General features: G+C 42.8%; 1 protein-coding gene across 1 annotated transcript; it reads left to right on the plus strand.

Annotated features, from left to right (window-relative positions):
- The first annotated feature begins 10643 nt into the window (after positions 1-10643).
- On the plus strand, positions 10644-12616 carry LOC114765204 (helix-loop-helix protein 2-like). The gene is made up of 2 exons (XM_028955283.1): positions 10644-10893; positions 11596-12616. The coding sequence occupies exon 2, from the start codon at positions 11599-11601 to the stop codon at positions 11935-11937; it is 339 nt and encodes a 112-aa protein (XP_028811116.1). The 5' UTR covers positions 10644-10893; positions 11596-11598; the 3' UTR covers positions 11938-12616.
- Positions 12617-16622: the final 4006 nt, after the last annotated feature.

Below are 16622 nucleotides of genomic sequence, written 5' to 3' on the forward strand. Positions count from 1 at the left end.
GCAGCGGGCAGGCATTAAAAGCGCCTGGACAGCAGTGTGTGCTGGGACGGTACTTTGTTCAGTGGCACCTTGTCGGATCGGGATTCGATCCAGCAACCTTCTGATTATGGAGCCATTTCCTTACCTGCTAGGTCATCACTGTCCCACTAAAACACCAGTTACCAACTCCTAGTAAAGGTAAGAAAAGAATCAGCAAAGAATTGGTTCTGCTACTTAAGTTCTAAGTTTCTGACATATGTCCATCAGCACGGATGTAGCAGATGCTGAAAATGAAAGTGAACTGATTGTGAAACACTGCAACAGAGTACACGGTGACACAACAAAATGTGTCCTCTGCTTTCAACCCATACACTGTGTGAGGATGGTACATTGCTCAGTCCGGTATTTGAACCAGCAACCTTCTGATCAAGGGTCTGTTTCCTTACCCGCTAGACCATCACTGCCACGGTACTGCGCACTTCCTCAAGGTGGCAAGTTGAATAAAGTTCACGAAGATGCAGGCTGCGTTTGTCTCATCTGAAAAGGAAAGGTTATGTAATGTGGTATATGAGATCTCTGATGGTCAACAAGGAGTTCTGCTTTTAGTGCTGAATGGAAATTACAGTGATAACACATCACATTTCCTATAATTCGTGCAGTTACAGGTACATCCCCACTCATTATGATGATTTTTTCACCTCGTTTGTATTCACTTCCGTGCACTTCAGTGCATCTATTGTTCATTTTTGTGATGGGTTCAGATCAGTTCTCATTGGGAAACAGTTACAAGTTTCTGAGCTGTCTGAGAAGATGCAAGAATTGAAAAGGGCCTAAAGCAAAAGCAATCCAAAATTTTCTGCAGTCAGTCTTTCACATCTTATGTGGGATATTTTGTCTGTTCATCCTTGCAAAGGGCCCTTCATTCTTCCAGATTACTTGCACTCTATACACTGCTATTTTACATGCTCTTGAAGACCATCTTTTTTAGATTAGGCATCCAAATCCTTTCAAATGTTAAAGTGTTTTAAAGCCCTCTTAGATGTTGAATTTTACTTTGCTTGACACTGTTTGCTTCTAACATTGGACTGAAATGGCAAAATAGTTTAATAAAATTAAACATTAATTGAGGCAACACAGTTATTTTATTTTGCAGAACAATGCAACGGTAAAATAGAACTGAAAGTGAAGTGATTGCGATACACAGCACAGCACAGCACAGCACACGGTGACACATCAAAATGTGTCCTCTGCCTTTAACCATCACCCTTGGTGAGCAGTGGGCAGCCATGACAAACACCCGGGGAGCAGTGTGTGGGGACGGTACTTTGCTCAGTGGCATCTCAGTGGCACCTTGGTGGCTCGGGATTTGAACCGGCAACCTTCTGGTTATGGGGCCACTTCCTTAACCGCTAGGCCAGCCACTGCCCCTGTCAATGTAGCACAGCACACAACAAAATGTGTGTTCACCATGAGTGAAATTCTGAGTGAATTTTTCTGACATGTGCCCATGTCCATCAGCACGGATGAAGCAGATACCGAAAGTGAAGTGATTGTCATTGTGAAACACTGCACAGTAAGTCTGAGAGTAAGTCAAGCCAGTCAGGATAATTCTCCACTATGGTGTGAAAACAAAAGCACCACTAACTCTGAACTTCTCAGGGCTAGCATGCCTCTTGAGTTATTCAACAGAAGATGCATGGCCTGTTTTCAGCTCCGTATTTTTTTAGTGACAACTGTCACTGATGAAAGTTCCCCCAAAAAGTTTCAGGATGTACAATCTACTTAGCATCTGCAGTTACAAAAACTCACAAAATTACCCACGTAACCACATCCTCAAAAACCTGTTGGCTGGTTCATGACTCATGTTCGCTCTTCTGTAATGATTAAAATTCTGAAATAATTAATAGAGAAGAAGTCAATGGATATATTATAAACACAACTTGTGGAGAAGGTGTGGTGCATGTTACCTTGAGAACAATGTCAGAGGAATCATCCATTAGAGGGCAGGGTTACACCACCAATGCCATCACATTTCAGAGCAATTTGTGTAAAACAAAACCATCCACTGACACAGGTAACTTGCTGTAAATTGCGTTGCATTGCTTTTGTGTTTTGGTGCGGACCTAAACCTTCAAAGGGTGTCAAGTGCCTGAGAGAGACTTCTCCAAATTTCAAATTCTTCACAAGTGAAAAGAACCTGAAGCCCCTTTTTTTAATAATTCAAGCGGGTTGGTTTCAGGGTACATTTGATCAATCATCTCTGTTGCCATGACGACCATAGTTAAAAGGGAGAATCTGAGGTGCCCCAATAAAAGAATCCACAAAATATATTTTTTAAATTCTCTCTCTCTCTCTCTCTCTCTCTCTGTTTGTCTCTCTCATTTATTCCTTCACACAGCTCTTGTCTCAGACACTGTATACAATCGTCAGCTTTTATTTTGGATGTTGTTGAATCTTTACTAAAGGCTGTGCATGCTACATCTTTTACAAACTTTAATTACTAAATTAAATTACTAAACTCTTCATATGAAGAGCTAAATGTGTACCATTTCTGGTTTATAGGTGCTATGGGTCAGTGGTGGCCTAGCGGTTAAGGAAGCGGCCCCGTAATCAGAAGGTTGCCGGTTCGAATCCCGATCTGCCAAGGTGCCACTGAGCAAAGCACTGTGCCCACACACTGCTCCCCGGGCGCCTGTCATGGCTGCCCACTGCTCACTCAGGGTGATGGGTTAAATGCAGAGGACAAATTTCACTGTGTGCACCGTGTGCTGTGCATCACATGTGACAATCACTTCACTTCACTACACTGTACCCAGCTATGGATGGATGGGTGTATAGGGAAATATGTCACTGTCTTAGCTCTTCCCTCCATTTACATGTCATTTTACATACATACATTTACATAATTTATCAGACGCCCTTATCCAGAGCGACACGATGATAGTAAGTGGGATTTGAACCTGGGTCTTCTGGTTCATAGGCAAGTGTGTTATCCACTAGGCTACAACCACCCATGTCTTTTGCTTTAGCAATGAAAAGCCTATATGTGTGTTTTGATTCAGATATCATGTATGGAAATTGCTAGTCCCTATGTGCTAGAGTAGAATAGAATGTGTGATTCTATTGTGCAAGGTTTTAGACAAAATGCATTTTACATATTCTGAATTGCAGCTTTAATCATACAAAGGAGCCTGTGAGTGCAAACTTCACAAGAAGATGATTATTTAACAGTATATACTAATGCCCAGATGTATATTTGCTTGTGCCAATGTGAACAAATTATGTTTTTTTTTTTTTGGTTTCCACACACATGCACACACACACACAGTTGCGCAGACTTCTTGCACACATATTGCATCATTTCAGTTCAATAGCCCATCGTCATTAAAGTGAAATTGAGCTCGCAGTTCCTGACGGCTTCCAAATGAGAGGGGAGTTTCGCGGTTCACCATATACAAAGGACACGCACACCATACTTCATCCACGGTTCATGTGTCTACATTAGCCCGCCCCTAAAAGAAGGACCCACTGCCAGATGCCACGCATAATTAGCACCCCCCCACACACTCCCACCCCCAACCATTTAGCTAATCACTGATTGTGTTTGACCTGGACAATAAAGCCAATAAGTGCATGTGCTTGTTTGTTGCACAGAACTGGCCACATCCCACCAGGCCACCAAAACGTGGGCATTTGGAGCTTGAGTAATTTGTTCCCATTTATCACATCAGCATTTCTACATGTGAGCAGACATGTAGGACAAACAGCAGCTCCAGCTGGGGTATGCGCTTTATGACCACAAATGTAGAAAAATGTTGTTTATTTTCATCCCATGCGTCCCACAGGCACCAAGAAGGTTTTGTTTATTGCTTAGTTAGTTAGTTAATTAGTTATTGCTGGGTCATTAGTGAGAGTACAGTAGGTCTTCTATTTATTAACGTATTGTGTACTCTGTTCAGAATGCATATAAAATATATTGATGTTTCATGTGTAGTTCTCTTTTTAAATAGGTGGTGAATTTTTTTGCATTCAACAACCATTCAAAGTTATTGCAGCATTTATTCTGAAATTATATTTTTTACACTCTAAATACTGTATTCTGTTTTATCAAAACCCTGATTAAAATCAATGAGACTAATGATACTGATGATGTTTTCTTACTTTAGGGGGGTAACAAGCTGCACAGAAGATTTTTCATGTAATACATTTAAAGTGACTTTAAGTGTATTACAGCTATCTAGAAAGAACAAAACATGAATGCAAATGAAGTAACAAAAACCCAAAAGTGCTCAGTACAGTAGAAAATATATGTAAAAATGAATAGGCAGTAATATCAAAATAAATGAGCAATATGCACGAACATAGAATTCCGCTGTTGTTATGGTGTCAGTGCCTTTGCGGCTCTATCTGGTTCATGACTGTTTGCAGTCCCCCACCTCCCCCCCGCACACGGTATGAATGGTAGCCACTTGGCTCTGTGCCATATCATGAACCTCTTGCTGCCGTATCGGGGGTTGCGGGTGCAAGTCGGGGGGGTGCGAGGAAGCACGCAGGAGGAAGTGGAGGAACAACTGCAGATGCTTGAGCGATGAAGACTTAATTGCTTTTATTCATGAGCTGTGTGATTGATAAGATGGTAAATGACACTGATCTGGCAAATGATGGGCCATAAATGCCCAATAGGAATGGCCAGGGCATTTTGGGGGGCCAGAAATGAGATTAGTTAATCCCAGCCATTGCACTAATGAGGCTCCACATGAGATCGACTCCCTTCCATTTATTAAAGCTCTCATTAAACTGCCAATGATTGTAAGTCAATGACTTTACTTGTATGCTTATAGGCTACCATTAAACACTACATTGGCCAATGTCCTCGAAAAAACTTAATTTGAGCAGAAACAGTTATCAGTTGGGAGAGTGGTGGCATAGAAAGCTGACTTGTAACCAGAGGGTTCAAATTTTGAAACGCCAAGGGTGCCACGGAGGTCTCCTTGATCAAGGTACAGTCCCCACACAATGCTTACCGGGTGCCTTTCAAGGCAATGGGTTAAATGCAGAGGACATAATTTGCTGTGTCACTGTGCTGCAGTGTTACACAAAAAAATCACTTCACTTTCACAAGTCCCCTTTCTGGTCTATAGATGCAATACTCATCCGTTAAGGCAGCCCAGAGGCTTTTGGGGACTCAGTAAGAAGAGGTGTTTTGCCACAGGGCCTCCTTCATTCCTGCCACAATCCAGTCCACGAACTATGATTAAAACCCGAGACGGGGAGGGAGCAACGTAACGACTCAGGTGAGCATGAATGGAAACGTGTGTAATGCAATTACGTGGCATGAAACCACTTCCCTCTGAAGACCCATCTGTGCGGCCCCCTCAGCCCCCAACGTGCCGTGCTCTATCAAAACCGAGTCCGCTTGAATTAACCGCCAGAGCAAACCAGAGCCGTATAATTCCTCCCTAATTTCATTTTAACATTTAAATGGGCATCATGTGGCAAAATGTGGTCTGTGATGTTGGAGCTGTAATTGGCAATTTGAAAGCTTTGGTCTGTGAGTTTTTGACCAAATCCTTCCCTGTCCTTCACTTAAATAGCTAATGGTTGTTTTTTTATTTTTTTTTTGAGTTGTGATGTGATGTTTTAAAATCTCTGTGCAAATAGATGATCAATGATCTCTTCTTGAAGGTGTTATGCCATCAGGGCGTGCAGGAGGAATGGGAATCACACTCCATGTGAGAGTTGGTCATTGGCTGTGTGACTGAGACTGAGATGCCATGGAAGTCTGGTGCAAATTGGGTGTGGCCATGCCGATAACAAGCCCAGACAGCTTCGGTGACACATTTCAGTTACATGAGTGCATGTGTGTGTGTTTGTTGAAAAGAAAAGGGAAAAGACTGTGAACAGTGTGTTTTAGATGTGCACGTCCGTCCGTGAATTTCATAATAATTCATTTGGCGAGGGCAAAACACGCCAGTGCCTTGGTTCAATACAGTTTAGCGGAGAGCAGGTGTGACTTGCCCTTCATCATCAACAGTTCCGGGCATTAATTACGCTTGCAGCGTCTCATCTCCATCAGGAGGCCAGTTGCAGCTGATCTATATTTAATCAGAGCTGTTAGCAGCCATGATGGATGCCAAGCAACTCCTGCTGGACCACAGAAGGGAGTCTGACATGTTCTACACGACAAAGACACAGGTTTCTGCAAGTCTGGTAGCCCTGTAGGCTGTGGTCACCGTCTGACTGCTGTGCACCATGCCTGGGGTAGGGAATCGGGCCTTCTCATGAGCTGAGAAACCTTTTCTCTTCATCATCACCCTGGTCCAGCTAAAGAACCTGATAACCCATGAAATATCAAAGTTACCTGTCCAAAAGAACCACTTCATCATTTTTTTCTACAATTATATTTAATCAGTTTCTATTTGCAGGTTGAACACACACACACACACACACAAACAAAAGGAACTCAACCCTAGTTTTTTTTTTTACCTTTTTTTTTACCTTTGACATTTTAGGCTCAATGTTAACCAATGTAATTATGTTTCAGCATCCTTTCTTGGAGGAGACCATAGCAAGAGTTTCACTTCCCCTATGTTTTGTGTCAAAGATCGAAGATGGATATTTTATACTATTATATTATAAACAACTGAGGATTAGAGCTCATTGAAAGAGTGAAATTCCAAAGAAAAACTGACTGCAGGCTGCATTTAACTTACCTGGATGCAGCAAGTCACAGTTGGGTCACATTTCAGCCATGGCACAATAACATATACATATTTTAAGTTAATAGTAGTATTTTTTTTTTTAGATATTACCATTTGACTTGGGGTTCTCAACATGGGACTTTATAATTCCTCTGCCGAATGTGTGTGTGTGTGTGCGTGCACTCACTGGCTCAGTTAAGGTTCATCTAGACCATATGCTAAATGTGCACAGCTGTGTAAATCCCCAGGCGGCACAGTGAGAAACAGCCAACAAATACTGTTTCCACGATCCTGCCTTATCTACAGAAAGTTATCACCGTAATCACGTCTAATTGACCCAAATAACTGCAGTGGCCAAAGTGTCACAGTTCCGTGATTAAACAAGCTGTGTGCTGCTTTATTTGCTTCATGGTGACGTTGAAATTGTGACATTCGTTGACTAATAATAACAATTAAATGATAATAATGATAATAATGCCTGCCCTTTATTTCCCATTTTCACCGCATCCCCAGGCACCCCACACTGTCCAATCATCTTCAAGGTTAATCCCCATCCTGCTTTGCGGGTCTCATCTGGATATGACCTGTTGCTAGGTAACCCTGGGTCACAGCTGCATGGAAGGGCCCTGCCCTGATATTTAATATATATATTCATTAACAGGTTATGGGGGCCACAGGAGGTAATTTATTAGATTGATATTACCAGGCACTGAGAGTTGATGGTTATAAACCAGAATTCATGTCCCCAGTTCCACAATCGATAAGGCAAAGACACAGAAATGAACATTTCCAGGGACACTGTATAATTTACTACAAGCAATATGTTATTTCTTTTACGTTTCAATCAGAATTGGTAGAGGCTGGCTTATGGGTAGAAATATTTTTCCCTTGTAAATATCTCTCCAGGTTCTCCTTTACACAAATGATTTTCAAAAAAGGATCCATCAAATTCCTGAAGTTTTCAAAATCACTGAAAAATTTTCACTGATTCCACATCAATGTCACATCAGTGACATCACATCACATCAGTCCAGTTCTGTCATCTTTTCTTCTTTTCAGTAGATGTTTTATTATGACAGTGAAGATCATATTTGATCATCATACCAGTCAGATTCACAGGCCGACTTTAGAAATGAAACCAAGACACTAATGGGAATGGCGCAATGAGCCAAATCCTGTTATACTAATCACAAAAGAACAAATAGTGGATTTTTTTTTTTTTTTAATATTGATTCATAAAAATCCATGCCATGAGTCCTCGGCTTAACAATTTGGAGTGCAGATGTGTTGCCAGATGCCTTCAGCCTCACCACCCCCTAAAACTGGCCACAATGCAAACTGTGGTGACTGTCTGCTGTGGCATATAGACTAAATGAAAAATATTTTTACCAATGCCTATTTTCCACCAGCAAGTTTTCCCAAAAAGTCAAACTCAAAACCACCCAATCTGGCAATGCTGAACGCTGAAGCCAATAGCACAGCCTGAACATGCGTCTGTGCCCATGATGTCTGTGGATAAAAAATTGAAGTCTACATTAACAATTTAACATAAATACTGAAGACGTACAGCCAATAAATCAAATAAAGTTTTCCATATGTACTGACAGACGTGTAAAAAACGTGTGACACATTTATCTGTATGTGACATTATTTTGCTAACTATAGAAATACAGATTAAAAAAACACAAATAGCCCAATGTCTATAAAAATAATGGTCCAAACTATTATGTGGTGACCATGTATGTACTATGTGTTGAGTGAATAATAACTTTCAATTTAGGAAACCATGGCAACAGCTTTACATAACTTTGAAATGATAATAATAATTTTCTGGATACACCTGAAATATCCATGTTCGTCTGTTAACGTGAGGAAATGTGTTAATGTGCATTGATATTCACGCATCAGGGGACGCTCCATGTTCACTGTGAAATTGCCTGAATGTGAAATTGCAGTGACACCAATGGGGGAAAAAGGCGTTGTGTTGTTTTCACCGGGACGCAGCAATGAAGCCTTAATTCGCGCCGCATCTGCTGCGGCCCGCCATCCAACTGCTGCCTCCCTGACCCCACAAAGGCCGTCGCTTCCTCCCTTCTCCTCGGCGGCGAGGAGAATCGCCGCTGCATGATGAATCAGGCTCCTTCAGGCCATTTCGGATCAAAACAAATGCACCTGCACTTTCTGCATCTGCCCCTCTCTGGAGACTTGTAAAGATGGACTCCCTGGCTCACTTCTGTGAGGCAATTATGAGCCATCTGTTCTTGCCTTGGTGCTTCCAGCCCCGTTTTGTCCCTACAATTGTTCCTCTAATATTATGCATGCTTAGATGGACATTAGAGGGTATGGAAAATTATAAGTGGAAATGAAGGAATTAATCAGCCCGAGCGCTCTGCAGGAGAGGACTTTCTGTTGCGCCGCTACTCGCCAAGTGGGAAATTGGACTTTTCTGTGTTGCTTCCAGATCTCCTGAAACTTTTGCAAACTAAAAAAAAAAAAAGAAGAATCTAGTACTTACTTATGTGACTCGAATCAGAAAAAAACGTAAAAGACCAGTAATTTTTCCTCATGTGCCATCTAGTGCAGCATTTAATCCTGCATCCAACCAATAAAATGTCACTTTGAATACATTTACAGCATTTATCAGACGCCCTTATCCAGAGCGACTTACAATCAGTATTTACAGGGACAGTCTCCCTGGAGCAATTTAAGGTTAAGTGTCTTGCTCAGGGACACAATGGTAGTAAGTGGGATTTGAACCCGGGTCTTCTGGTTCACAGGTGAGTGTCTTACCCACTAGGCTACTACCACCTTAATGAATGAAGAAACTTAGCCTATGTGGGGGTGGTGTGGTTGTGGGAAAGACACACCTATGAATCAGAAGACCCCAAAGTGAAAGGTTCAAACCTCACTCGCTACCACCGTGTTCAAACGGCAGCTCAAGACCTTCCTCTGTAAAGAATATTTAGATTAACTTGTAAACTTCTTATTGTCTAACTTGTGTACAGAATCTACAACAAGAGTGAATAAAAAGATTGTATTCATAGTTGGGGTCCTAATGAACCGGAACTGATCACTTCACCGATGGTAACTTGAAAGCACGCTGCAAGTCGCTCTGGATAAGGGCGTCTGACAAATACCTTAAATGTAAATGTAAATGTCCCTGAGCAAGACACTTAATTGGCACCACCCTCGTTGGCACCTGAGTTATTCAAGTTTTGAACCAGCAACCTTCTGATAACAGGTCTGTTTCCATTGCCGCTAAAAAATTCAATACGTTTTTTATTTAATGAATGTAATTCACGATTAATCTGTAAAATGAATTCACCAATAGAAGATGTTTTGTCCATATATTTTGTCACGCAGGAGGAGTTGAAAGAGCCGCAGTGTTAGCTGTGACGGTTGCATCGGCTCCCTCTCTTTATCCCACCAGAAGCTCCCCAGCCCGGAGAGTCCCCGCTTTGGGAATGGTTGCTTCCCAAAGCGAGTGTGTGTGTTTAGGTTTTGAGTCAGGGAAGGGTGGGAACTTATGAGAAGTTGTAACAGCTGATCAGTTGGAGCCAATTGCAGCACATGTTCTGTTTCATCAAAGGGATGCAGAATATTGGTACAAACCATGGGCCACTGCTGTCAGTCTCTTCATAAACGTCGGAAATTAATTTATTCTATTACGTGGGAATATTAAAGCGAAGCAGGCAAACCTTTGGTCTGCAAATAAAAGAAAGAAAACATTCCACATAAGGGACCGTCTCCAAACTCGTCCGGGTGTCTTTTTGAGGCAGCTCACTGGACACGTGTACACAATTTCAAGTCCCACGGTGACCCCAGCAGCAGATCTCGGGGTTCCTCTCCTCACCTCCTCCGGAGGAGGGGCGGGGTCACGTGCTGCACGTTTCATCCCTCCGCGACTCGGGCCGAGGGTTTATTAAGGCGGACCTGAACGAGCGCAGCAGAGGGGAATTATCATCATCATCATCATCACCATCATCATCCTCGCGCCCGTGCCACTTGCAGCGTCCAAAGAGTCGAGCGAACGAGAATGTCGTAGAGAGATGAGAACGTGTTTTTTTTTTTATTTATTCCATAACTGAATATTTCGTTTTGCGCTGAAGATGACGTCGGGGTGCGTGAGGATCCCGGGAATAAGTCTCGGTTAGCGGGAGAGTTTGGAGGAAGAGTCCGGCAGGATCTTCATCTTCATCTTCAGCACCAGACGGTCAGTCGCGTCCCTGCAAAACTTATAAATATAAAATATTAAACGAAACGAGAATGGGTTGAGGAGTGGCACGTGCAAAAAAAAAAGGTTTTACATTTGCGGATTTGATTTAGTATCGAAAGCATAAAATACTAAAATAATTTACTTTGGCCATTTGGATAAAAAACGACAGAAGCGAACCAGATGTAAACTCCTGCAGCCCCCGCAGGTTGTGGGGGTTTGGTGGGCTCTGGGTGGTCCTGTCACTTTAGTTCTGTGTGAGGAGGTGACAGATGGCCATCTTGCCGAGTTTCTCCGGGTCCGTCACCGTGTCGCAAATGCCCAGCAGTCGCACAGACAACCTACACAAAGTAATTATTATCTGGAGGATCGATATTGAAAACGAACTTTTGTAGCTACAGTAGCCTACTGTGCAAATGAGAAAAAAAAACTAAATGGTTGAACTGAGCTGCGAGCAATTTTTAGAACGTAAAAAAAACGTATGTCAAACGTTGATTCGCCTACGGCGTTTCTTGCATCTTTTTCTCTCATTATTCCCACTTTGCGTGTTTTACACGCTTCGCGAGCGTCTTCCTGAACTACAGTTAACGTTTGATCGATGGAAAAACTTTCATTCAACATCCCATAACGTGCATTTTTATAGTTTTCTTATTTGATGAATTTTATTCACGTGTTTGTTTGTTTGATTGATTGACGCGCCAGAAAATGATGCTGAGCCCGGAGCAGCCCGACTCGGACCCGACCTGGAGCCCGTCCGACACCGAGTCCGTGCTCGGCGACCTGAAGGCGGCCTGCGTGTCGGCGGAGCCGCCGCCGCCGCACCTCACCCGGGAGGAGAAGCGCCGGCGCCGGCGCGCCACCGCCAAGTACCGCTCGGCCCACGCCACGCGGGAGAGGATCCGCGTGGAGGCCTTCAACGTGGCGTTCGCGGAGCTCAGGAAGCTGCTGCCCACGCTGCCGCCGGACAAGAAGCTGTCCAAGATCGAGATCCTGAGACTGGCCATATGCTACATTTCCTATCTCAACCACGTGCTGGATGTGTAGGGGTCCGCGCGGAACGTCGGCAGAACGTTTATGAAACGTTTCATGTTCCCCGAAAAGTCGCTTCCGGGAACGCCCACTTATCATGTAGCCCCGCCCAGCTGTAACAAAAAAACAAACAAACAAAGCAGAAAACTGGCCCTTTTGACGCTGCAACGTAGTAGCATCATCTCGTTGTCTTTTTGACCTTTAGAAGCCAACCAAACTTCAAATCCATATGGAGAGGCTGCCAATGATGAGATTTGTGTTTCTACATCCCAGCTCATTTATTTATGTATATGTGTGTATGTATGTATGTATTTATTTATTTAACATCTGATCTGCACCGGTCACTTTTAATTTGAATTTAATTTAAAACGTTTTAAAATGTGTTATAATTTTTGAGAAAGGCAAGCAGGAATCGTAATACCTGGGGGATAAAACGGGAGTGGCAATCTCAGATGTGTTTTTGCAGTATTTTTCTGGACTGAAGCTGAGGAACAAGGTATTAAAGTGTCTGGTTCTCTATGTTACATGAAATTGCGACGTTCACTTCTGACCAGACCCCAAAAAAAGAAATGCATCACAGGTCTGCTTTCATTTTATTATGGTTCTGTGAGCTGATTACCGTTACTTAAAAGTGTTTTATTCTTGTAGCACCATGGGTCATTTTATAGGATAAATAAGACTGCAATCCAAAGAAGTATTTTCTGGGTTGTTTCATTTTTTGTGTTTTTTTTTTTTTGTTTTTTTGTGGTCAATATTTGTTGTAGCCGTTCATATAGGTTCGAAGAACAAATTAACCCAACAATCTTCTTGCAATTGATTTTTAAAGGAAACAGCATTCTGAGATCATGCCACGATGGAAATTCTTAGAATTATGAGAAGACATGATGAAATATTTCGGCGTGGTCGTGAAGTTTGCTGATTGATGTTATGTCTCGGTAAAATATGCTGGATCCCTTCTGCGGTGATATATGGCCGAGGCTGAGGGCAGCGATTGGTAATTGCAATAACCTTGATTAAAATTGCATGAGGACTTTCCCCACAGTCCTGCCAGATGTCATCCCTGGTGGAGCAGCCATTGTGGTGCTAGAAACACCCTTATGCACGCGCGCACACACACACACACACACACACACACACAAACACACAAAAGAAAGAAAAAAGTCCCCCTTTGTAAAGCCACTAGAAATCACGGTATGACCATGTATTCTGCAACAGGAAGAGGAAGAGCAAGAACAAACAGACATTTATTTCCCTTTTTGTGTACAAACTGGTCAGTTAGTGTTATTTTTTTGTGAGTGCGTGTGTGTGCGTGTGAGTGTCTTTGCTGCTTTTCCTCCCACTTGGCCGAAAGCAGTTTTCCCCTGAGAGGGGGGCAGGTGTTGCTTCAGACGAGCCAAGACAACCAAATTACAGGCCGTCTGGCACCTCCCGTGGGAAACGGTCAAGAGTGAGGAGGACAGGGAGGGAGAATTCATGCAGTTTTTGTGTTTAACATTTTTATAACAATTTCATCAACAAAATGTCCGATCAGTCAGTCAGATTGCAACAGTTCTTGGAAAAACATTGTTAAATTAATATTGTAGTTCATAATTACACATATTTGGGATCACCACAGTCTAGTCTCCATAAATGTGCACGAGATGGCGAGGACAACATGATGATGTCACACCTCATGTGCACAGTGGAACACCCAAGGGAAATGCAGAGCCACTCAGCCTCCAGCTGGGATTTGTGTGGTGACAGGGAGTTGTGAGTAGCATGGCGCCTAAGTGCTAATTATTTTCAAAAAGGCAAGCAAACAACAGCCCAGTGTGGAAAAGATGAGACTGTAGGCCATAAGCATGTAAAAACAGTACTTAAAAATAAAAGTCTTCACTAAATAAATAAACCAATTGGTCACTAAAATAATGGGTCATGTATTTGTAACCACACCTGGACTAAGAAGTAGCCCGCACTTCACACCCGCAACTACACGGAAACAGGCTAAGCCGGGATCTGATGCACCTGAAGACAGAAGGATCATGGGAAAAAAATTCACAAAGGCATCACTCAATAATCGGCAACCAGTGAGAAACAGATGTTAAAGGGTCACATGACGCCATGTCGGATTTACTCACAGACATTCGATTGGCCGGTATGTTCAGAAAATTGTCTGCTTGGTATTCCAAATTCTATATATAGACACACACACACACACACACACACACACACACACACACAGAAACATGTTTAGTACATAAACAAGAGCTGAGCTGAGTAGATGTCCTGTCTTACCGCATAGATGCCGCGAGAAAGCTCGTTCTGCGTCTGTTCCTCTTCCTGTCTGCCATTCCACTGTTGATACTGTAATAATAATAAAAAAAAGATGATAATAATTATAATAAAATATGTTTCCCTGTTTTCTGTGTAATTGCTGTTCAAAACCACAATATCTGTTAGTTTTAAGTTGAGGCAAAGCTTCTCTGCATGTTGAATGATTCCCCGAAGCAAGGTTTTGATAGAAAACCATAAGCTAGTCCAATAGGAACGCTGCAAGGTTCTGTGCACCGAAAGAATCAATCTAATTTGTGCATGTTCCACCTCCCGACTTCCATTCCGCTGACCAGAAAAGGTGGGAAAAGGACCCTTCATTACGAATAATTAACAAGTGCTTCCTCAGTGTGGCCAGAGGTAGGCACTGTTCACATTTACCATCTTCTTTTTTTTTTTAAGACTACTAGGAGAGTCCACCCCTTACCTCCTGTACAGCATCGCTCCTCTCCCGTCTCAGCTTCAGCTTGTTAAACTGGAACAGAGAAACGGCAAGAAACTCGACATGCTGTATTGTTCTCCACCCAAACCCACCCAATATACTGTGTGAGTTGCTCATAACTCACTCACTATCCTTAACTGCTTAGTCCTGTCACTCGGGAGCTGGAGATGGATCGGTCTCAGTAGCATATCAATGAACCAAAAGACCCAGGTTCAAACCCCACCTACTACCATTGTGGCAGTGGTGGCCTAGCGGGGGGCAGTGGTGGCCTAGCGGTTAAGGAAGCGGCCCCGTAATCAGAAGGTTGCCGGTTCGAATCCCGATCCGCCAGGGTGCCACTGAGGTGCCACTGAGCAAAGCACCGTCCCCACACACTGCTCCCCGGGCGCTTGTCATGGCTGCCCACTGCTCACTCAGGGTGATGGGTTAAATTTCTATGAGGACAAATTTCACTGTGTGCTGCTGTGTATCACATGTGACAATCACTTCACACTTCACTTCACTTGTGTCCCCGAGCAAGACACTTATCCCTGATTGTAAATTGCTCTGGATAAGGGTGGTAAATACAGCAAGTGTAAAGTTTATCCTGTTTAAAAAGGCCTGGTTGTAAAGCTTTCAACTTTTTTCTGTCCAAGAACGTTACATTGTGTCATCGTGTTTACATCTTTATCACATTTTCTGTCTGATTTTGAGCCATGGCTATTAATCCACTTTGGTGAGTTATAGCGATAAAGATAACTTACCGCATTACCAAAAACCACAGCTGTCAGTACAATGACATGGAGGAGCAGGAAACTGTAATGGATGCAGCAAAGCCTGAAGGCCAACATCCCCTCAGTCTTCTCTGGACAGCACATGCACCAGGCTAGTTGCACACAGACACACAACATTTAAACAAGGGACTCTACGGCAAAAAGGGGTTTCAGATTTTGAGCAAATTAGCAATAAAAAGCACGGATGACCACAGACATGCTTCTGTGCATGATGCAGGTTATGAAATCATGTCAGTTTTCTGTGTGATGATAGAGAGTTGTGGGTTCTGGTTGGGTTGACATGGTTACCTGAATAGCTGTGTGGGTGAATTTTAAAATATTAATGCGTCATGACGGTCATTATATATAACAGAACTGTTTGTTATTTTAAAGTTCTTTCCATAGTCAGGGATTTTAACTATGTTATTATGAATTTGTTCATCATCATCAAAATCAAGTTTAGTTCAAATCAGTTCTCATGTCAGTCCTTGTCAGATCTGATCAGAAGTGGCGGTGGAATCAAGTCTGTGCAACACATATACTGGAAAAAACCCAAAATGCATGCACTTACCCAAGATATTACACTCAAAACTCCTCATGTCTTCCGCAGAAAGGGAAGGTTTCACCTCACAATGACTAACGTTCACTTTCAGAGTTCTACTTCCAAAATCATGGATGTCTTCCAGTGAGACGTTCACACTGATCTGCAAATGCTTTCGAAATAAAGGAACACACAGCGAGATAATCCATGGATCGCCATATACGATCATTGGCACATGATGATGACAGAGTTCTCCTCAGTGTTTTACCTTGTCTCCAGTGGCCTCCGCACCAGAGGTTGAAGCACCTCGTTCGGTCGCTTGGGAACATATTGCCCGGCATGGCAAATGAATGTCCAGCTCTACTGAACCCCGCAAATGTTCCTCCTTTGTGGGTGCTGCCTTTATGAGAGTCATTTCTGAAACATCAAAACGTTTATTGCCATGGGGAAACGGAACATTTCCCAAGGAAGCTTCAGATGGCTCACAATGTCCTCTTACTAAATTCAGATCTTGGTCATGAGTTCTAAAACCTGGTTTGCTAAATATACCCCAATGTTCATTTACATTTACAGCATTTATCAGACTCCCTTATCCAGAGCAACTTACAATCAGTAGTTACAGGGACAGTCCCCCCCTGGAGACACTCAGGTTTAA

This window comes from Denticeps clupeoides, chromosome 15 (genome assembly GCF_900700375.1).
Source record: "Denticeps clupeoides chromosome 15, fDenClu1.1, whole genome shotgun sequence".
NCBI lineage: Eukaryota > Metazoa > Chordata > Actinopteri > Clupeiformes > Denticipitidae > Denticeps > Denticeps clupeoides.

What these genes read in the sequence shown, in the direction of transcription:
- LOC114765204 (XM_028955283.1), top strand. Translation starts at nt 11,599, where the DNA reads ATGATGCTGAGCCCGGAGCAGCCCGACTCGGACCCGACCTGGAGCCCG.